This window comes from Aotus nancymaae, unplaced genomic scaffold, assembly GCF_030222135.1.
Source record: "Aotus nancymaae isolate 86718 unplaced genomic scaffold, 86718_ANA_hifiasm-v0.15.2.pri h1tg000065l, whole genome shotgun sequence".
Classification (NCBI taxonomy): domain Eukaryota; kingdom Metazoa; phylum Chordata; class Mammalia; order Primates; family Aotidae; genus Aotus; species Aotus nancymaae.
Genome location: NW_026988480.1, coordinates 7,204,837 through 7,227,090, shown reverse-complemented (window position 1 = coordinate 7,227,090; position 22,254 = coordinate 7,204,837). Strand labels below are relative to the sequence as shown.

Genomic DNA, 22,254 nt, shown 5'->3' with positions numbered 1-22,254 from the left:
TCCTTTCTCTGCACTGACTGTCGACTGGATACAGCCTGTGACTGGCCTCCCAAGATGCCTGTGAGTGGCATATGTGAAGGCATAGACGAAACGCAGTGTTGGCACAAACACTAGTCTGTTTTCTTTCCAATTAACTTTTTTTTTTTTTTTTTTTTAAGAAGGAGTCTCACTCTGTTGCCAGGCTGGAGTGCAGTGGTACGATCTCGGCTCACTGCTAACTCCGCCTCCTGGGTTCAAGACATTCTTCTGCCTCAGCCTCCCGAGTAGCTGGGATTACAGGCATGCACTACTACGCCCAGCTGATTTTTGTATTTTTAGTAGAGACAGGGTTTCTCTATGTTGGCCAGGATGGTCTCAATCTCTTGACCTCATGATCTGTCCCCCTCAGCCTCCCAAAGTGCCAGGATTACAGGCATGAGCCACTGTGCCCAGCTTTAACTTCTTTATTATGCTTATTAGATATACTTCATTTTTCCACCAAGGAACTAACTTAAGGAAGCATTGAAATAATGTCAAATGAACAAAATTTGTCATTTTTAGTTTGCTCAGACACTGCCATAAAGCCACATGCTCAGGCAAAGGTTGTGCATGGCAGTGGCAGGGTGTACATTTGGCTCTGAGCTACAACCAGAGGCAAAAGGATAAACTCAAGTGTTCCTAAGAGAAAGCAAAGGACCTCTCACTTAACTCTAAAAAACTTTCTCATACATGGCTTCCCATGAAGAGCCACTGAAGAATGGCAAGGATGACGTGCTCACCAATACGCCCTCAGCAAATAAAAATGGCTCTGGTGGGGCTGTTTCATCCAGGTTTCTCGCCACAAAAAAGGGGAGATCAAAATAGTTCTCAGGAAAAGGAATTTTGTCATAAGGTGAGAAGAAGTTAGAAAGTCACCCAAGTATGCACAATTGAATGCCTGTTTCAGCACCAGCTCCAGACTACTCCAAAGAATGAACACACTGTAAGTCATTCAGATGATGGGTATGGCTTTAGTAAATGAGGCTTGAGAGCAAAGTTGGGCTGTAGACAGCAGGCCTGGAGCCGGATCTCACTGTGAGAACCAAGTTTATACAACTCCTTCCAACTCCATGTTCAGTGATGTCACGTTGGTGGTGTGAAAGACCATGGTGGGTCCCAGCACAGTGGCTCACTCCTGTAATCCCAGCACTTTGGGAGGCTGAGACAGGCAGATCACCTGAGGTCAGGAGTTCAAGACCAGCCTATCCAAAATGATGAGACCCCATCTCTACTAAAAATACAAAAAATTAGCCGGGCATTGTGGTGCACCCCTGTAACCTCAGCTACTCAAGAGGCTGAGGCAGGAGAATCACTTGAACCTGGGAGGTGGAGGTTGCAGTGAGCCAAGATCACACCGCTGCACTCCAGCCTAGGTGACAGGGTGAGACTTTGTTTCAACAAAAAGATGATGGTGGGAGCATTTACACCACAGAAATTGGCAGGCAGATGCTGTAAGTCAGTGCTTTTGTTTTCCAGTTGTTAACTGTTTCCAGCACATCACAAAGACTGTGTTCAAAGGTAAGGTGTGAAACTGATACTCCACTGTAGATTCAGAGCAGATTTTGCAGATAATTTAGAAAAAGTTTCTGAAAACCTGATAGTCATGACAATAATTGGACAATATTTAAAAAATCAAGGACAAATAAATGTCACTAGTATACAGATTAATAAAGAGATGCAGTAGCCTCAACCTATAATTTATATGTACTATAAATGTGTTCAAAAATTTCCATATGGCTGGGCGTGGTGGCTCATGCCTATAATCCTAACACTTTGGAAGGCTGAGGTGAGTAGATCACTTGAGACCAGGAATTCGAGACCAGCCTGGCCAACATGGCTAAACCCCCATCTCTACTAAAAATACAAAAATTAGCCTGGCATGGTGGTGTGTGCCAGCTACTTGGGAGGTGTAGTCCTAGCTACTTGGGACTACATGGTGTAGTCCTAGCTACTTGGGAGGCTGAAGCAGGAGAATTGCTTGAATCCAGGAGGTGGAACTTGCACTGAGCCGAGATCACATTACTGCACTCCAGCCTGGGCAACAGAGCCAGATTCTGTCAAAAAAAAAAAAAAAAAAAAAAAAAAAAATCCGTAGCATGTATGAGTAAAAGTCTAATGAATTAATTTATCTGACTGGCTTTATTTCCTTTTTCTTATAGAGAAGTGATCTCTTATCCTTTCAAGTATTTGATTGTCATTGGTTTATACATCTTTAGAGCTTAACCTTTGCAGGTCTTTTATTGTGTGCTGGTTCTTATCTCCGGACTTCTTTACAAGTTTTGTCAAACTATCAAATGCAGAGCAAGTTGGAGGGCTGCCAGAGCACCCAGAGGGTGGAATGAACAACAGAGAGGGAACAGGAAAGGAGAACACAGATGGAGACAGAGATGGGAAGCATAAGGTAAGCAGATACATCTCTGCAAATATTCAGGCCAAAGGAAAGGACGAATGAGCCAGGGGGCACAGAGATGCAGTGGAAGGGCTGGAGGGTAGAGAAGAGGCAAAGGATGGCTGGTGGTGAACTTTCAACAAAGTAAAGTGTTGAACGTTTGCTGTGGGAAGCAAGATGATTTGACAGACAAACATTGTACATTTATAGCAACTAATACACTCTATATTCTATGTTTTTAAAGAATAAAGTAGTATAGACATTATAGCCGTGCTGAGTTTGCACCACTTTTGGGAAAATGGTATCACTTCTTGACACTTGCATCCCTATTGGTATAACATTAGAGAAACGAAGTCAAAAAAGCCCTGAAAATAACCCAAAGCCAAAAGTCCCAGTGGCCAGACTGTAGACATCTCATGCCTCATTCCTGGCACACCCAAAGTGCAGGTAGTGAACTAAATGAGCCAGGAGTATTCTGGCCCTATCTGTATTAATGACTGCAATTATATAAAATAAGCCCACAAAGCTGGCTAAACAATGCAAAAGATAAAATCAGTTGTTATTATACATTTATGGCACTTAGATAGAATACTTGCTTCATTGATTTGTGCTTTATTTGCTGGTTTATTTTTTGTTTTATATTTATTTTATTTGGAATTTCATGAAGTCTTTCTTGAGTTCAGAAACACATCAAATGCAACTTAAATATGCCAAAATCCAAGAACACGATGACTTCTTAAGACATAAGGTATTCAGCAGCCCAGTTCCTTCCCTTTACAGATGCAGATACTAAGGCCCAGAGTGCAAGCGCTTGCCAGAGTCACCTGGCAACCAAACCTGAGCTGGGGGCCCAGTCTCTGAACTCCGTTTCATCTATTTCCCCTCCTGGGCTTAGCTTCTCTATCTGGAATGCTAGTAAATGCCAAACCCTCAGTTGTTGGTGATGTTTCAGGATTAGGTATTGGGGGCTGGGGGTGAGATGGAGAGGCTCCACTTTAAACATTCCATTACCAACTGGGACACAAAAATATCCTTGCCTGGTGGCCAGAGCACCCAGAGGCAGTGAGGTTTTGCATCCCTGTGGGAAACATAAGGTCTGTGCAAATCCACAGGAGTTGTGAATGTGCGCACACCAGTCTCATGTGCACCTGAGATAGCTCACAAATATGATCTCAGCTGCGATATTTCTGATTTGAATATCAAGAAGCAACAATTCACATGAGAAATATGTCAAATAATGTTGACCTGTGAAATGTGAGATAAAAAAATAAACTAGTAAAATCCAGAAGTTGTTCATGTTTAGATTTCCATTTCCAGAGGACCAAAATTATCACTTTGTTTTGCACACAGCACCACCTACTGACACAGGCTGTGCACTTGCACAGATAGGAGAGCTGAAAAGTTGGTCACGGATGGAAATAACTGCTGGTTTCACAAATGAGGAGGCAGAAAATTCCACTTAATTTCACCATTAGAATGCTCAGCAGAAAAAAGCAAACTTGGATTACTGAGCTACAGAACACCCAGACTCACTGCACTGGGACTTCCAGGTCTTTCCTTACGAGACCACAACGCTGACAAAGGGGACAACATCCATCGGCCAGGATCTCGCTGGGTATGAATAACCCTCTCTCTTACAAAAAATAAATATGTTCTGAAATAGCTGATAAAATTAAACAGACTTTCCAGCCACTCACTTTTGCCAAAAGATTCAACAAAAAAGTATTTACATCAAATTGAATTAGTCAAAGGCAACACACACAGAGATGCTGTATAACTGTGTCTTTAAATAGTCACCAGAGTAAAATAACGTAACTCCTGAAGCACACTGAATTATTTTATATATTTATTTATTTATTTAGAGATGGGGTTTCACTCTTGTCGCCCTGGCTAGAGTGCAATGGCACAATCTCAGCTCACTACAACGTCTGCCTCCTGGGTTCAAGTGATTCTCCTGCTTCAACCTCCTGAGTAGCTGGGATTATAGGCATGTGCCACAATGCCTGGCCAGTTTTGTGTTTTTGGTAGAGATGGGTTTTTTACGTTGGTCAGGCTGGTCTGGAAGGCCTGATCTCAGGTAATCTGCTCACTTCAGCCTCCCAAAATGCTGGGATTACAGGTGTGAGCAACCGCGCCCAGCTGAATTGTCGTATTTATCAGCATTGAAATCATAATGAAGAATGGATATTATTTCATATCATGCACTTTAGAATTCAAAGCCACACTGCCTTGAAAGGACTATCAGACTGACTGTTTGTGGCAGATGAAAATAAAGCCTAACCATGGATTCAAGAAAACCTCTCAATAAAAAAGGAAGATTAGGTTAAATGCACCTATTGATGACAGTATGCATCCCAATTTTAGAAGCACTGAAACGTGGAAAAGAAATATGACACAGGCCGGGCGTGGTGGCTCATGCCCATAATCCTAGCACTTTGGGAGGCTGAGGCAGACGGATCACGAGGTCAGGAGATTGAGATCATCCTGGCCAACATGGTGAAACCCTGTCTCTACTAAAATACAAAAAATTAGCTGGGCCTGGTAGCATGAGCCTATAGTCTCAGCTACTCGGGAAGCTGAGGCAGGAGAATCACTTGAACCTAGGAGGTGGAGATTGCAGTGAGCCAAGATTGTGCCACTGCACTCCATCCTGGCCATAGGATGACCAGGATGAGAAGACTTCATTTTTTTGAGAAGACTCTGTCTCAAAAAAAAAATAAATAAATAAATAAAAGGAAAGAAAAGAAAGAAAGAAAGACAGAAATATGACATAACAAAATGCTATCACGCTTGCCTCTGCCTGGAGGTATCATGGAAATTTTTGTGCTTTACACTTTTCATTTCTACTAGATTTATCTATGATGAACATCTACTATTTACAGAAAGAAGGAGGAAGCATTTGGGAAGTGATCAAGAACTTGAGTGGTGTTAGAAACTGTTTGAAGGCCGAGCGCAGTGGCACACACCTGTAATCCCATTACTTTGGGAGGCTGAGACAGGTGGATCACTTGAGGTCAGCAGTTCAAGACCAGTCTGATCAACATGGTAAAACCCCATCTCTACTAAAAATACCAAAAAAAATTAGCTGAGCGTGGTGGCACATGCCTGTAATCTCAGTTACTTGGGAGGCTGAGGCAGGAGAATTGCTTGAATGCTGGAGGCGGAGGTTGCATTGAGCTGAGATCGCCCCACTGCACACCAGTCTGGGTAACAAGAGAGCAAAACTTAGTCTCAAAAAAAAAAAAAAGAAAAAGAAAAAAACTGTTTGAGTGTCAGTTATTATAAATTGCAACCATAGGCTTTGAAAGAACTCTGATGTCTCCAGCAAAAAAGACATTGCAAGACCCTATTTTGGCACAGTATTTAAACTTCTATGAAATATCCTTGTTTCACTATTTACCCCAAATGAGATGCTAGGAACGTGTTCAAAGTCTGTGAATGGAGGGGGCGTTATTAATACCGGGGAAATGTGACAACCTTTCCAATGTTTCATATGTGGGATGTGGAACATGGGAAAGATGCACACAGACCATGGACTAGTGCAATGGCCCCAGATCGAGAGGAGTTACCTGAACCTCCTACCTTGTAAATTCTTTCCGGATAGCTTGATTGAGGGAGTATTCATCTTGGGAAAATCTGGCATATATTATACACAAAAGCAGAAGAAGCATGAGGATGTCCATTGAAATGTCTCTGTAAGAAGAGTTTTTAAGTTAGCATCCATACAGACCCTATATGTAGGTATCTGAGTGATTCAATCTGCAACATATATATATATATATATATAATTTTTTTTTGAGATGGAGTCTCCCTCTGTCACCCAGGCTGGAGTGCGCTGGTGCGATCTTGGCTCACTGCAACCTCCACCTCCCGGGTTCAAGTGATTCTCCTGCCTCAGCCTCCTGAGTAGCTGGGACTACAGGCATGTGCACCACACCCAGCTATTAGAGATGGGGTTTTACCATGTTGGCCAGTATGTTCTTGAACTCTTGACCTCAGGTGATCCACCTGCCTCAGGCTCCCAAAGTGCTGGGATTACAGGCATGAGCCACCGCACCCATCCAAAAGATTTTAAATGAAACTTGGCTTTGCCTTGGAGGAAATTTTTGTATAAGATGTGAGGTGTGTGAGGGGTTTATTTATTATTTATTTATTTATTTTGCATATCAATATCCAGTTTTCTCAGCACCTTTTTACAAAATTTTTTTTTTTTTTAATTGAGAGAAAGTCTAGCTCTGTCGCCCAGGCTGGAATGCAGTGGCGCGATCTCAGCTCATTGCAACCTCCCCCTTCTGGATTCAAGTGATTCCCCTGCCTCAGCTGCCCAAGTAGTTGGGATTACAGGTAGCCACCACCACATCTGGCAGTTTTTTGTATTTTTAGTAGAGATGGGGTTTCACCATGTTGACCAGGCTGGTCTCGAACTACTGACATCAGGTGATCCAACTGCCTTGGTCTCCCAAAGAGCTGGTATTACAGGCGTGAGCCACCGTGCCCAGCCCCCAGTACCATTTGTAAAAGACTATCCTTTTTCCATTGGATCATCTTTGCACCTCTGCCAAAATGTCAGTTGAGCATGTTTAAGGAAGTCTATTTCTGGGTTCTCTATTCTGTTCCATTGATTTACATGTCCGTCCCCAAACACTATGCTGCCTTGGTTTCTGCAGCTGTATAGTATGGCTTAAAGTCAGATAGTGTCCGTCCTCTGACTTTGCTCATTGTTTTAAGAATTGTTTAGGCTATTCTAGTTCTGTTGCTTTCCATATACATTTTAGAATCAGTTTGTCAATATCTGTAAAAAAGCTGTGGTATTTTGGGTGGGATTGCACCAAAACTACGTATTAAATTAGAAAGAGTCAACACCTGAACATTATTGTGTCCTCCAATCAATGCACACAGTCTATCTCTCCATTTATTCAGATCTTCTTGACTTCTTTCATCAGTGTTTTGTGGTTTTCAACATACAGATCCTGCACACATTTTCTTAGATTTACATCCATGTATTTCATTTATTTGGTGCTGTTGTAAATGGTATCCCTTTTAAAATTTCAACTGTTTATTGCTGGTATGTAGGAATATAATTTACTTTTTTTATATGGACTTGTGTCTTGCAAACTTGCCAAATTCACTTATTAGTTCGAGAAAACTTTCTTTGTAAATTATCTGGGATTTTCTGCTTAGACGATTTATGTCATTTGCCAATAGATGGTTTTATTTCTTCCTTTCAAATCAATATGTTTTTAATTTCTTTTTCTTTGCCTACTGCATTGGCTAGGACCTCCAATGTGATGTTCAATAGGTGTGATCAGAGAGGACATTTCTGCTTTGTTCCTTATCCTAAAAAACATTCCATGTCTCTCTATTAAGTATGATGTTAGGTGTTGAGTTTTCATAGATACCCTTTATTGTTCAGGGAAACTTTTCTATCCCTATTTCTATTCCTAGTTTGCCAAGAGGTTCTTTTTTTTTTTTTTTTTTTGGATGAATTAATGTTGAATTTTATCAAATGCTTTTTCTGCCTCTATTGAGATGATCATATGGTTTTTCTTATTTAGTCTGTTAATATGGTGAATTACATCAATTACTTTCCTCCTCATGTCTCGTCCAGTCTATAGGTATCATCTCTATTTTTGCTTCTTTGCAATCTATTTGTTGAGCAAGTGGTTCTTTGTACTATAGAGTTCTCAGAGTCTTGCTTTTCCATGGTGGTATCTGACATACTCTTACTGTAAACTACAAGTTGGCAAAATCACCTCATCAGATTAAGATTGGACTGTTTTGGGTAGGTTGCCTTGTAGATGATGTATTCACTTTTCCAGTCCATCTTTTGTTTTCAAGAGTTGCTGGTTCTTTAGGCTGGGCGTGGTGGCTCATGCCTGTAATCTCAGCACTTTGGGAGGTTGAGACAGGTGGATCACTTGAGTTGAGCCTGACCTACATGGTGAAACCCTGTCTCTACTAAAAATACAAAAAAATTAGCCAGGCATGGTGGCACATGCCTATAATCCCAGCTACTTGGGAGGCTGAGGCAGGAGAATCACTTGAACCTGGGAGGCAGAGGTTGCAGGGAGCTGAGATTGAGCCACTGCACTCCAGCCCGGGCAACAAGAGCAAAACTCCATCTCAAAAAAAAAAAAAAAAATGGAATATTAAAACTTTGTTACAAATATTTTTTCCTAGTTTGTCACTGTCATTTTATTTTATAAATAGTTTCTTTTGACATAGGAGTTTTTTTTTTCTCTTCTTCAAGTTTTATATAATCCAATTTATTTTTATTTTCCCTTTCTGTGTCTGGATTTTAAGTCATAGGGAAGTTTTCCTCAGTGAAATCTTAAAGAAACTTATACTTAAGATTATGCCTAAGTGTATTTTGTTGTATTTATTATTTGCTTTGTTGAATATGGTCTTGTATTAAATTTCTGACTTTTGCTTGTATATAAATATGATACTGGTTTTTGTCTTTTAATTTTATAACCTAATACTTTACTAGTTTTGACTCTTTCCTAAATGCTTTCTCTGGGCCTGTTCTGCTTGGTTTGGATACTTTCCCCAGCAGCACCCCGAGCCACCCACTTTTAGAAGGCTACGTCCTGGCAGAGCTGGGTTTGGTTAGTTCTGAGGAGAAGCAGAAGTCCCAGACCACGTGCTAAGTGCACATATGGATGGGATTAAATCCAATTGTGTGTGTGAATCCATGCTGGATGCATGAAGCTGGCCCAGCAGTTCCAGACCTCCAGACCTTGCACTCATCCATGAACTTGAGTGTGCAAACTCCTCCCAGATGTGCCCACCACACTCCCAATGAACAGCACTTGCAGGAGCTTGGTGTTCTTCTATTCTCAGATACTTCAGGTACCCCATCCTTCCCTCCACCATGTTCTGTAGCTGCTGAGCTATAGGGTGCGGGCACTTTATGTTTGGTCCCCATCTGTGTGTCTTTGGGGGTGTGTGGGGTGGCGAGCAACTCATGTAATTTTGTTGTGCGTGTTTTCTATAGGTCTTGTTTTTGCTATCTTGCTCTATTTTTATGAGGATGTTTGATAAGATTAAAAACCTTGGCCACTGCTCCATCTTCCTGGAACTCCTCTCACACTCTCCTTTAAATGTGACACCCTAATACAACCACAGCTCTTCTCCTGGGAAAAGGAATGTGAAAATATTTAAGGGGACGCTAATGGTGTGCCACATTGTATGAAGGGATTATTTTTTAAGGAAGATGATTGGAGGTGCTTCTATGATACGCCATTTTTGAAAAACTATCAGAAATTCCCAAATCCTTCACCAACTACACCAGAAAGATTTTCCGGAGACCAAATTCATGTTCTGAATTTGAAGAGGCATTTTGGCTAGCATTTAGTGAAGGCTCCTTGTGGCGGCTGCCATCCAGTATCACCATGATGGGACATGTTGGAGGTAGAAGTTGGAGAGCTTTGCCACAGCATGATTATTTCTTAAAGTTTGTGTTTTATCTAAAAAAATTCAAAATATGTTATGAACACCATAACATAGCTGTACATACTGAACATTAAACGCTTTTTAGATACCTGTCACTGGGCGAAATCCATGCCCTAAGAGGAGGCGTTGCATTTATCTTACAACTTTCACATCCCTAGGCATCCTGGCTGGAGAAGCAGAAGTCCCAGACCACGTGCTAAGCGCACGTATGGGTGAGATTAAATCCAATTGTGTGTGTGAATCTATGCTGAATGCATGAAGCTGAGGCCCAGAGGAGGAGGTTTTCTTAAACAATTTCTCATCACTGGCAAATTGTGGAACTGAATTTTCTGACTTCAGTTCTGTTTCCCTGAATTCCCCCCATCTGCTGGGCAGGACAGCTTGTTATATGGATAAGGACAGCTCTGGGGACAGCAAGGTGGCCACCACCTCCACTCCCCACTCCCCGAGGCGAACAATCGAAGGGTGCTCCCTTTGAGAGGGGAGCTGGATCGGAGCAAACCCCTCCCCAAGGAGGCTGCCACCCACCTCAGGGCTGCCCGTGTGCGACTCTCTCTCCTCATTCCCTCTCTGGTGACCCTCAGCTGGGCCTTGGAAGGTGGACGCGCCCAGCGCAGGTGGCGAGCTCGTTGTCGGGCAGCCAAGACCTGTTAGGGACAAGAGTGCTGTGAGCCGCGGGCTGGCGGGTGGAAGGAGAGAGGCCCTTGCCGTTCCTGCCAAGCCAAGGAATGCGTCATTGCTGTGCTGTGCATTCAGCCTGGCATTTGGGAACAAAGAGGTACTTTGTATGGATAACACAGACCAGGTTGTTGGGAAGGGGTCAGAGATGGGGGGTAGACCCATTTTTAAAAATCTGCTCATGTCCCAGGCAAGCTTTTTTGGCAGGGATTGCAGTTGGGCTATTACAAAGAGCTGCTGTATGGAAGGGGTGTGTCTACTACTGTCAAATTACAGCAGCAGTCATCTTGGGCACTAGCACAGTATTTTCTCTTAAAGACTTTCAAGGTATGGAAAAATCATTTTAAAGTGTAGTCTTAGCAAAAAATGACCTTTCTTTTGTTTTTTTCAAAAGTCATTTTTACTTTCATACTCTGTTTGTGGTCAGGGCATGACAGTAGCCAGATACATGAACTCATTGTAGGTATTCATTCATTCAACACACATTCACTAGCTCAGGCACTGGGGACATCTGAGGGATCAGAGACAGTCCTTCCTCTTAGAGGCTTCCAGGAACTCGACAGCAAGGATACGAACAACATAAAGCGAGAAGCTGCGCGTGCAGAGCTCTGGGGGTTAAGTTACTCTCTTCGGCTGTTGTGCTGTTCTGAGAAGGGAACGTGTGGCGGAGAGATCTGTGGGAGGCTTGGGTGTGGGGGGGCACCCTGATTCTAAGGTGCTAATGGGCCATGCGTAGGTTTGGAGATGCCAGCCTGGCCCTCAGGATCAGGCTGAATTCATTGGAAGGAGCCTCATCCCTGAGGTTGGGACGATAGAAAGAAAATGAACAAACTGGAAGCATGGCGGGGCATAGCTGAACGTGGGGAGAAGAGGAAGGAGAGCCTCTGAAGCAGAAAGGAAAGTTGAGATATAGCAGGTGTGAGGGAACCAAGAGCTAAGGTGCTGCAGAGCGGGGGTGCAGGAGGAAAGGGCAAGGTAGGCCAGGTTTGGGTCCCAGACTCCCCTTTACTGCAGTGTGGCCTGAGTCTAATTGCTTCACCTCATCTTTAAATGGGGTGCAGTGATGCTGCCTACTTCTTAAGGAACAAATGATACGATAAATGTAAATCCGGTGTAGATGTAAAACAGCACAATGACTTGTACATAGCCTGCGTGCACCACCCACCTTCAGCAGTGGCAGCCTCAGTTTCAGGCAGGGCTGAGGGGCTTCAGACAGGTCCTCAGACATGGAACTTATTAGGCTCCTTTGTGAGGAGGAGGGCGGAGAAGAAGAGAGGCCCAGACGGGGGTCTGACTGTAAATGAACTGGGAGTGTGTCCTTGGTCATAAGTGACTTGTGGTTATCACAAAGGAATAGAGAACCACACATGCGTTTCATGTGCACTTAGTCAATGAGCCTGCGAATTTCTTTGCGGTGGCTGGTAGACCTTTCTCTTCCTTCATATCATTCACACTAAGAGAATGCTACACAAACAATAGGCAAAGCTCAACAGGAAGGGACAAAGGGATGAAGGAAGAGAGGGAGAAAGGATGGGGAGAGGTCCATTTTCTGTGGGTCCACTGAAGTGCAAATGGTCTAAAAGTTCCAAAATCATGGCCAAGAATTAGAGTTCTCGTCTGCTTCAGTATTTTAAAATATGCTCATTTTCTTGATGCTCTAACTTCTTTAGGATAGGAGTACAAAAAGTAAGTCCTATATGTTCATCTGTCATGTATGCATGTGCAAAAGCAGCATAAGAAATTAGGACATTCCACTGGTCTCCAAAGATGCAACTCAATTTGAATTCAAAGCCTACATTCAGATACGCCTGATAGAACATGAAGCAGTTTTCTGAAGCTCGATTTGCACTGCACAGGTAATTTTCTTACTTTTTCGACCTCGCCTGCACAGTCAGGAATGCTGTCGCTTGAAGAGAGGGGAAGGCAACTCCAGGAACGTTCTGCCAGTTCAGAGTCCAGATTCCTGGTTGCCTCGAATAAAGACTCAGTAAAAAAGTAGTTGTCAGCTCTTCTTTTCCAAGCAAAACCCAAGGCCACGAGGCACACCTGGAAGGAAAAACATGACAGTGCAGAGAGTCGGCCACACTGTGTTTGTATTCAGTCCACACAGAGCTGTCCTCCTGTCCCCTAATCATGAACAGGGCTCCATCTCCCAGTTTTAAGGATACCAGTAGTCACTGCCTTGGATTCCCAGCCCAACTTCACCAGGTATGGCCTTGCCCAAGAGACCTACATTCTCTGAGGCTCAATTTCCTCAAATAAAAAAATGTGGGTTAAAGTGGTTCACTCCTCATAGGATTTTCATGATGATTAACGAAGAGGCCCATGTGCCGCTTAACACAGAGCCCACTTCCTGGTTCTCTCTCACCACAACTTAAATCAGTCTATAAAGGAAAGCAATACACCATCAAAATGAAGCCTCTGTTTCCCCTTCCCGTCTAGGTCCCCTGCTGGTGGAAGGCACCTTCACCATGGAGGGTGTTTCTTACCATAAGTGGCTGGGTGATGAAAACACAGCAGACCACGGAGAGGGACAGCAGCTGCAGCCACTGCACACACTGCTCCTGGCCAAACCTGCCCCGGGGGAAAGTGTGGTGGTCAGCATCCTCTAGGGGAGCAGGCCACCCAGCTGTCATTGCTACCCAAGCACAGAGACACTGCATGAGAGGGCCCGTGGCCTCGCTGTGGCAGGAAGCCAGCTATGGGGATGGCGCTGGACATGAGCAGTATCTTCCTGCTCATTAAAGGGGAGCCCGTTGCTGCCAAGAGGATAACAACCTCCCTGAAGCTGCCCAGTGGGAAAGAGAAAGGAAAACCCAACATGCAGACAGAACAGAGCACAGAGAGGGGAAGGGGCAGAAAATGGGTTGGGGTATAATAATAATGACGGCAGCAACAACAAAGCTGGATGCCGGCGGGGCTCTCCGCAGGACCAGGCATGATGCCAACAGGACTGCTTTCGTATTTCAGCTGCTCCTCCCCAAACCCTAGGATTAAGCTCTTTGACATTCCTATTTTACAGATGAGCAAACTGAGGCACTAGGGAGGTCTAAGTACCTTCCCATCCTCACAGAGCGATTCAACACCTACAGTTGAGAAGATGAAAAGAGATGGGAAGAAAAGGCCTTGGCTTTGTGGCTACTCTTTGTGGTTTATGAAGACGTGGGCCACAGAGCTACACTGAATGACCCTGGGGTCTCCGATGGTGAGTCCAAGCTGCACAGGAGCCAGAGAGGCAGCATGTGCCGGGTGACAGGATCAGAATCCATGACACATACATCATAATCCCTGTCTCAAAGGCATATGCTTTTTCAAATGATGGGAGACCAGGAACAGCATATTCCAGCCACAGCTCCTGGCTGGGAACCTGGTCCTCTCAGGAGCTCTGCAGCTGGGTTCCTTCCTTCCTTGCACGGAGGTCCTGCAGCTTCTTGTTTAACATCTGGACTCCATCCAAGCCTGCTGCCATGGCAGGGCTGGCCAGGCCAAGCCACTCTTTGAGATCTGCATATTTTCTTTACCCCAAAAGGTGAGAGGTTAGAAATGAGGGAGAAAATAGCAATAGTGACATCTGGAGCCTGCATCTGATGAGTTCCCAGAAATGCAAGGTTTATTTACAAATGCTAGACTTTCCCCCCGAGGATCTGAGGATGTTTGAAAACTTCTACAGCTCACCTGTAGCCTAGAAATCCTGTCCCCAACCCACAGGCCAGAGAAGTGGTCCCACAGATGGCCCACACTGCAGAGTTCCACCATGGCAGAGGGGCTCTTGACCACCGGGGCATTAGTCTCTCCAAACCACCGCTGGGTGCTGTGGAAGAGTAGGACAGAGACAAGGCAGCTCAAGAGACCTCGGCATCTCCATCCACACGGAGTATGGTGGTGAATGTTAGGTGTCAACCAGATGGGGTTGCAGGGCGCCCAGGCATTTGGTTAAATGTGATTTCTGAGTGTGTTTGGGGTGGGGGGTGTTTCCAGGTGATATTAACATCTGAATCAGCCAAGTGAGTGAAGCAGATGGCCTTTCCAGCCATAGCCTCCTCCAATGCCTCGAGGTCCTGAATAGACCTCACAGGCTGAGAACAAGGGAACTCCTGCCTGACTGCTGAGCTGGGACATTGGTGCTCACCTAAGGGTCTAGGGTGGGGGTGGTTGTGGTGAGCAGCAACTCCTGCCTCACTGTGCCCTCAGAAAGCTTTTGGGGACCTCCTCTTCTGAACAGATCAATGGGTCTGTTCAGAGGCAGAGGGACCAGTTTCCATTTCAGACCCAAACAACTAAGCAGGCTGACCTGGAACCTGAGGGTCTGCCCTGATTTGGATCAAGTCCCACATGCCACTAGGGACAGGGCTTGCGACTGGTCCCCTGAAGTCTTCATCCTTCCCTCTCTGCTGTTGATTTCCCCAGGGCCAGGTACAGGACGAAAGGGTTGCCCCATACGGTCTTCATGCCTTCAGATGCAGCCATCTCAGCCCGTTTCTAGCGACTGCTCTTAGAGGCAGATGCCATGTCAACCTAGGGCAACCGAGCACAATACCTTTCAACAACAAAGGAGCTCTTACTGGGAAGCTGGTATTAGACAAACCGGGGGACATTGGTTGAATATAAATCAAGGAATGTGAGCTGTGGCTGGAACAGTGGAGTCGTCCTGAGACACACCTTCGCCACAGCCTCATCAGTGACTGGTCTGCCAGTGTGAGCCTTGCACTTCTGAGTGCTCCTTTCCAGCCCAGGCCACGTGTCCAGCTTGTCTGGGAGGGTGGCCGGTCTTTGGGATGAGTTTGCCCTCTGATCCGCTGCTGATACTGGTGCCTACACTGAAGGCTCACCTGCCTGAAGCTTGTTCACTCACAGAAAAGATCCTTCTTGTGCCCCACTGTGTGTAAGGTGCTGTGCAGCATGGGCCCAACCAGACGCGGCTGCACGCACAGGCCTTGCCAGCCACTGTGAACAAGCACCTGAATCCAGTACACAATGACCTGGGCTGAGCTGGAGTCTCAAGAAAACCATCTCCTCATGCACCAGGTGGCTCCAGGATCCTGAAGCCACACACGCTTGCCAGGCCAGGCCCACCACAGTCTTCTCTCTGCCAGGATTTGGCTGTCCTCCTAGGATTACAGCAGGATTCAATCTCCCTGCACACAGCCCTGTTTGTCCTAGGGTAATCCCTGCCTCAACCAGCTCCCTGCTGAGACTCCAGCATAATTGGAAGCTGGGACTATTGTTCACCGTCATTAGCATTAAGAAATGCAAAGCTTCAAATTCCAGAATATTTTTAAAAAGTTACGAGTGTATTACTGGCTTTTAAAAAGATACGACCAAACTTATGTTAAGTACTTGCCAGAAAGCACCAAGACTTTGGAGGACAGTTGGATGCCTCCGTTTCGGGTGGACCCCTGCCTGGTTTTTAGATCAGACTAGAGGATTCAGTGACATTTGGCTCAACTGTGGCTCTGCTTGTCCTGCCTCTCCCAATGGCTGCAGGTCTGCTGGACTGGCAGGAAGGGGGCTGTGGTTGTAAGCCACAGTTACCTTGAGCATGGGGCGGGCAGCAGTGGCTCTTCCCCGTCAGAGCAGTCCCACTGTGGTCAGCCCCATGGGCCTCCAGCTCAGGGGCTGGACAGGCTGTGCCATTATCACTTGCCGCCTTCCTTTGGGCCCTGCCACTCCCAGAGAGAATGGCTGATGCAGGATGCTAGAATGACAAGGTCAGGCCAAGGTTAATGTCTCCGCAGACAGGGCCTCACATGTGACGCTCAACAGTGGTATGGCTTGCCGCCTTCTCAAAGGATGGGCCTGGCAGGGGCGGGGTGTGGTGCTCAGGCCTCTGGAGAATTCTGAGGGAGGAGGCACAGGCGGCCCTGGAGCCAGCTCCTTCATACTCCTAGGAGGATGGCGGGTGCCCCTGGGGAAATGTTGGCGGCCTAACAGCAGCTCCACGTAGTCAGGGTGATTGCATCTGGCTCTCTGGGAGGCTTGACCCTGCCACCGAGGGGAATTCAGCCAAGAGCAATGGGTTGGGCAAAGCCTCTGAGGGGGGAGGGTGCAGAGCCCCAGCATGGTGTTCGGCACATGGAGGGGGTGGGGGCACACTGTGTTTCGAGCAGCGAAATGAGAATACCACCCTCAGGAACAGGAGCAGCGGATCTGCCGCCAGGGAGTTAGGGACTGGCAAACAAGGCATTGTGTGTGCCCTCACATGTCCCATGGAGCAGAATCTCATGTAAGCGAAGGGGCAATCACACACATCCGAAAAGCTCTATGGCAATGGGGTGCTGCAGCTGTGCTATTAGAAACTGCCCTATGTCACGGGCCTCTTTGAGACCTGGAATGGAGCTCCCAGCCCTGGGGCAGCTTCTCTGAGCCCCCTCCTCCCAAGGAGGTGGAGAAGCTCACTGAACAATCACCCCGAGCCTTGCTGCCAGTGTCTCTCCCACAGTCCTACTGGTATTTACTGAGTAGACACATGGGGCTTTCCAAATTCTGCTGGGCTGCTCCTCCTTCCTGCTTTAGGCCTCTGCCGAGACCCCTTCTCTCTAACCCACTTGGACAGCCAGCCTGCTGTGGCATGTGTCCTGGGAAACGGACCTCCTTGTAGGGAGGATAGCCCCTAGCCAGCACAGCAGGTCTTGCACTGATCTTTTCCTGTGTCCATCTCACTGTGGGCCTGACCCATCCATGGCCAGACCACAGCCAAGGGAGGATGCCAGAGAAATCTAATTGTCAGCATTTCATGCTAGAGGATTAGCTGCTGCACATATGACTGATTTACCTTGCAGGTTTCCTGTGCATCTGATATCCTTCTGCAGGAATTAGAACCTGATTAAAAAAAAAAAGTCCAATATATGATGCTTTGGGATCATACATTTAAACAGGGATACGCTTAAGGATTAGCAGGGGTACTACTTTCTTTAGCAAATACTCTTCCTTCCTGACTCAGCCAGAATGAGCCTTTCTGAGAGGACAAGACTAGAATTAGGACTTTCTGTTGATGCTTCAGTCCTGGTATTGGCTTGGGCAACTTTCATACTCACTTGAGGTTGTCCTAAGGAAACATGGCAGCTTGAGAAAAATGTTTAATTAATATAATAAATGGCACTATCAATGGGAAAATATATTCACTATCCTACTTTACTTAGGAGGTGAAAAGCGTTTATACATCACTCAGAAAAAAAAGGATTTTACAAGGTTCATATAAATGTGGGCACATAAAAAGGACAGACCACAGAAAATAAAATGACTTTTAAACACACGAAATGATGCTTAATGTTACTCATGATAAACACAGTGCAAATTGCAAGCAGAAGATACAATTTCTACTTAGTAGATTGGTGTAAAAGGCTCAGCCCCACGGAGTTTCTGAGAGTTTTAATGCACATTTACCCTGGGGTGCCTCGGTCTGTGCTCCTCCTCTAAGGGGGCTGTGTGGCTCCACTCGGACAGGCCCTGGGGCTTCCTGCAGAAGGAAAGAGGTGGTTTGCCAAGGGCATTCTCCAGCAATAAAGGGGCTGCTCAGGAGAAAAGGGCCATGAGACCAAGAGCAGGTACCTTGCTGAGCCTGAAGAGCAGGGACAAGAGCTGGGCCCCTGGAGAAGCCAGGAGGGTACACAGGAGACCCATCCTGAAGGATTCAAGGGAGGGGCTGACATCCAGCTGGGGCTGCAACAAACCAACAGCAGCTATTACATCAATCCAATATAAGTCCAACTTAAAACACAGTCATTGTGTAATTACAAATATACGTAATATGAATACATACATTATATTTAATAAAAGTGCTCTCTTGATGAATCATGAATTTTAAGTTAGAATTCTATCTATCTGTCTGTCTATCTATCTATCTATCTATCTATCTATCTATCAATTAAAGATGGAGTTTTGCTCTGTCACCCAGCCTGGAGTGCAGTGGTATGATCTTGGATCACTGTAACTTCTGCCTCCTGGGTTCAAGCAATTCTCCCAGCTCAGCCTCCCAAGTAGCTGAGATTACAGGTGTGTACCACCCACATCCAGCTAATTTTTGTATTTTTAGTAGAAATAGGATTTCACCACGTTGGCTAGGCTGCTCTCAAACTCCTGACCTCAGGCGATCTGCCTGCCTCGGCCCCACAAGATGCTGGGGTTATAGGTGTGAGTCACCACGCCTGGCAACAATTTAATTTAAATAATGCCTGGTATTCAATATTGTTCTAAGAAAAAAATAGAACTATATATAGACCTGATACGATGGATACAAGCAGAAGGAATCCAGCAAAGGCTCTTCTACTCCAGGAGTGAAAAAAGAAATAATTTTGTTTCTTCTTATACAAATCCTTTTGGATTGAACAAATGCTTGCCGAGCACCCACTCTCTACCAGGCACGTGCTCTGTGGATTGAATCATGGCTACAATCCGGCAAGGCATCAACACCCACAAGGTACCAATGAACAGACCAACATCAGACAACATCAGACGACCTTTTTTGAGGTCTACCTCAAAAAAGAGGCCAACCAAAGATTTACTCACCATAGTCCCTGGTCCATTTCCAGGTGGACAGAGCTGTTCCCTTCCTGCTACTTGATGGTATTTCTTTATCCTATTTTTACAAATTCTATGTACTGTTATGTTTTTAATCCCACCAATCCATAATTGCTATTGGATATCTCTGATACCTGGTGTCATAAAGGAGCCAGTATGCCCAGCTGTCCCATGGATGGATCGCTGACCCCCACGTCAGAAACGGACCTTGTCACCACGTTCTCCAGCTGCACCATGACCCAGTGGTGAACCGAGCGGACTGGGTGCATGAATGGCCATGATGTTGTAGTAAACAAGTCAGTTTTCCCTCAGCCCACCTCCTGCTGTGCTGTTTTTCCCTCAGGAAAGGCAGGCTCTCCCTTTTAAATGCTGGCACTGATTTGGAACTAATTTTCTACATCTCATGAGGAACAATCAGACCAGAGCTGCCAGTGCAAACTGGCATCCTGAAGAAAAATGTGGTCATCAGAATGGTTCTGCATTCCTTTGTCCAGAGGATTTGTTTAAAATCTAAATGAATTACCAACTTAAAAAAAAAATTCAAGAGCATTCTCATAAGACAGCCGGCTGCCAGGCTCTCTGGAAAAGTTCTGCTGCTGGCTCTGGGGCACGAGCTCCCGCACAGCAGCTGTCCACTGAGCCGGCGGACTCAGGACTGTGCAGGTCCCACCCAGTGCCCACACCTGGCAGAGCCCTCCTGCTCCTTCCCTGGCCTCCAGGTGGCCAGGCTCACTTTCCCTGGTTTAAACTTTTCTCGGATACTGTGAGCTTTGTTCACTTCTTAGGCAAAAAGGGGCCACAGTATAGTCTGGGATCTGGAAGCTGCTAGAAGGAAAAGTGATGGCTCTCACCTGCTCTTGCCCTCCAGCAGTGACCAGGGCAGTGAGACAGGCATAGATGCACAGCAGGGAGAAGGACACGGTGAGGCGCGGCGTGTGCAGGTAGCGGCTGGAGGAGGGCCTGCTGTACACCGACAGCCAGACGTGGAAATCCTCCAGGTACTCTGTGAACTTGCAATAGAAAAGCTGAAACAGAAAACAGAGGAAGTGTTCCCTGACATGGGGCATTCCTGTCAACAAAGCAAGTCCTGACTGTTAAGCAGTGATCTGAGTGGAGACCGTGAGCTTTCTGGTGCTTCTATCCCAGCTGCTTAGTTGTGTACCAGGTGGGCTATGGTGCAGGTGGATGGCACTGCACTTCCCACACTCTCTGGCTCTGCTTTCCTGGCTGCTTAGCTGGGTACCAGGTGGGCTGTGGTGCAGGCAGACAACACTGCCCTCTACATGCCATCTGGCTCTGCTATCCCAGCTGGTTATCTGGGTACTAGGTGGGCTGTGGGTGCAGGTGGACAACACTGCCCTCTACATGCCATCTGGCTCTGCTATCCCAGCTGTTTATCTGGGTACAAGGTGGGCTGTGGGTGCAGGTGGACGGCACCTCAATCTCGGCCTCTTGAAGCTGCTCCCCCTTCCGCCTCCTTGGCAGCCCCCTTGCTCAGCTACCCTCCTATCAAGCTGGACTCTGGCTCACCCTGGCCCTCCCCTGGTTCCTCCTGAGCTTTGACACATGCTTCTCCCAGCTTCGTCTGCCTGGCTCTCAAATGCCTTCATGCCCAGCCTCAGGAGACCTTCTCTCCAGAGCTTCTGATCAGTCTCTCCTTGGTTCTTCTTTGTGTTCCTAAGAGACTTCCTAAAATCCCTTCACTCTCAGAACGTTCCCTGGCAACAGAGTTAATTTCAACTGGGCTTTGAGTGCACTGAGAGTGGGGCTAAGTCGCTTCCACCTCTGTCCTCAGTAGCCCACAGTGGCTGGCACACAGTAGGAAACATGTTGCTTAGGAACTGCACTGAATTTTAAGTTCCAATTCAATTTAAATAATGCTTGGGCCTAAACGTTGTTCTAGAAAAAACAAAATTATACACAGAACTGCTCTTATGGAATATGAGCAGAGCACAGAAGCGAATGCCAGAAAAATCGTACTAACAGAATGAGAATATACCTTCTTTATGTAAATGGACTAGCCAACAAGCAATGCCTGATTTGCAGCACACACAAGTGCTTATACGTGACTAAATTAATAAGCCTATGTTTCTCACAAAAAGCTCTCAAGCACAATAGCTGGAGGATAAGCAATGTATGTCTCCCACGGTTAACTCCAGTTCCTCAGCTCAATAGTCATTCTTATAAGGAGACCATCATCTAAGGGGAAGCCCCAGTTGAATGGACCTTCAGTTCTAGATGTTGAGGAATTTCCACATGCTGTGGCTGATTGAAAACTTGTTTCAAATCCTTCGTGATCAAGTTTCTTACTAACTTAGCAGTATGTCAGGCCTGAAAATGCCAAGGTCTTGAGCCTGGGACTCTCATCAAGGCAGGTGGCAACAGGGCAGGCTGGAAAGAAAACCCAGTGGCCTGGCAAGGTCCAGTGACACAGGAGACTGCCTCAGTTCACTGGGCTCTTACCACGGTTTGAGATGCAGCCTCGGGAAGTACTCACCAGGAACACAGTACTCACACACGAGAGTTCCCACAATGTTGCCCATTACCACAATAAATGAAAGAAAACTGTAAATGCCCAACAGGCCTTCAGCAAAGGGTCACGCACAGTGGGCCATTATCTAGCCCTGAAACGATTTTGTAAAAACTCATGAAGCGGCCTAATCTAAAATGTTGAATAAGAAAGTGCAAAATGCGTGACAATATTATCACAATTGTATGAAATTTGTTTGTATACAGGGAAAGACGGAAAGGACATGCGAAAATCACAACTTCCACGGTTAGTCTGTGAGGGTATCTGTTATTTTGTCACTTTGGCCATCTCCTGCCATCCTGGCCCTGACCACATCTGTACTGCATCTGTATTACCCTATTGATAGTTATCTAGGTTGCTCCAGACACACACAGGGCACTGCAAAGTCTTCAATTACCGGCCTTCTGGACATCACAGACCACCAGCAACCATAAATTCTAGAAATGTTTATGGAATTACATTTACAATTACAGAGAAGCATTACTGCAATAATTAACAGTTGCAAAGGGTAATGGATCCATGCTGGGATGGCCACTTAATGAATGTATCATTTAAGATATAGATATCTTGGTAATCAACTATGAAAAGAGGAATACACTTTAGAAGAGTTCAAAGACACAACTGTGGCGAGCAAAGCAGAGCCAGGTGCCATGCTCTGCCAGTCAGC

General features: G+C 45.9%; 1 protein-coding gene across 1 annotated transcript in view; it reads right to left on the bottom strand.

Moving 5' to 3' along the window:
• PKD1L1 (polycystin 1 like 1, transient receptor potential channel interacting) overlaps positions 1–22,254 on the bottom strand; it is a 159,410-nt gene that overhangs the window by 42,132 nt on the left and 95,024 nt on the right. Inside the window, 10 exon segments of the mRNA XM_064366637.1 lie at positions 5,990–6,100; positions 10,391–10,509; positions 12,410–12,586; positions 13,030–13,114; positions 14,216–14,351; positions 16,073–16,235; positions 17,313–17,359; positions 17,924–17,996; positions 18,089–18,199; positions 19,909–20,082. Of these exon segments, the coding sequence (XP_064222707.1) occupies positions 5,990–6,100; positions 10,391–10,509; positions 12,410–12,586; positions 13,030–13,114; positions 14,216–14,351; positions 16,073–16,235; positions 17,313–17,359; positions 17,924–17,996; positions 18,089–18,199; positions 19,909–20,082 (1,196 nt within the window).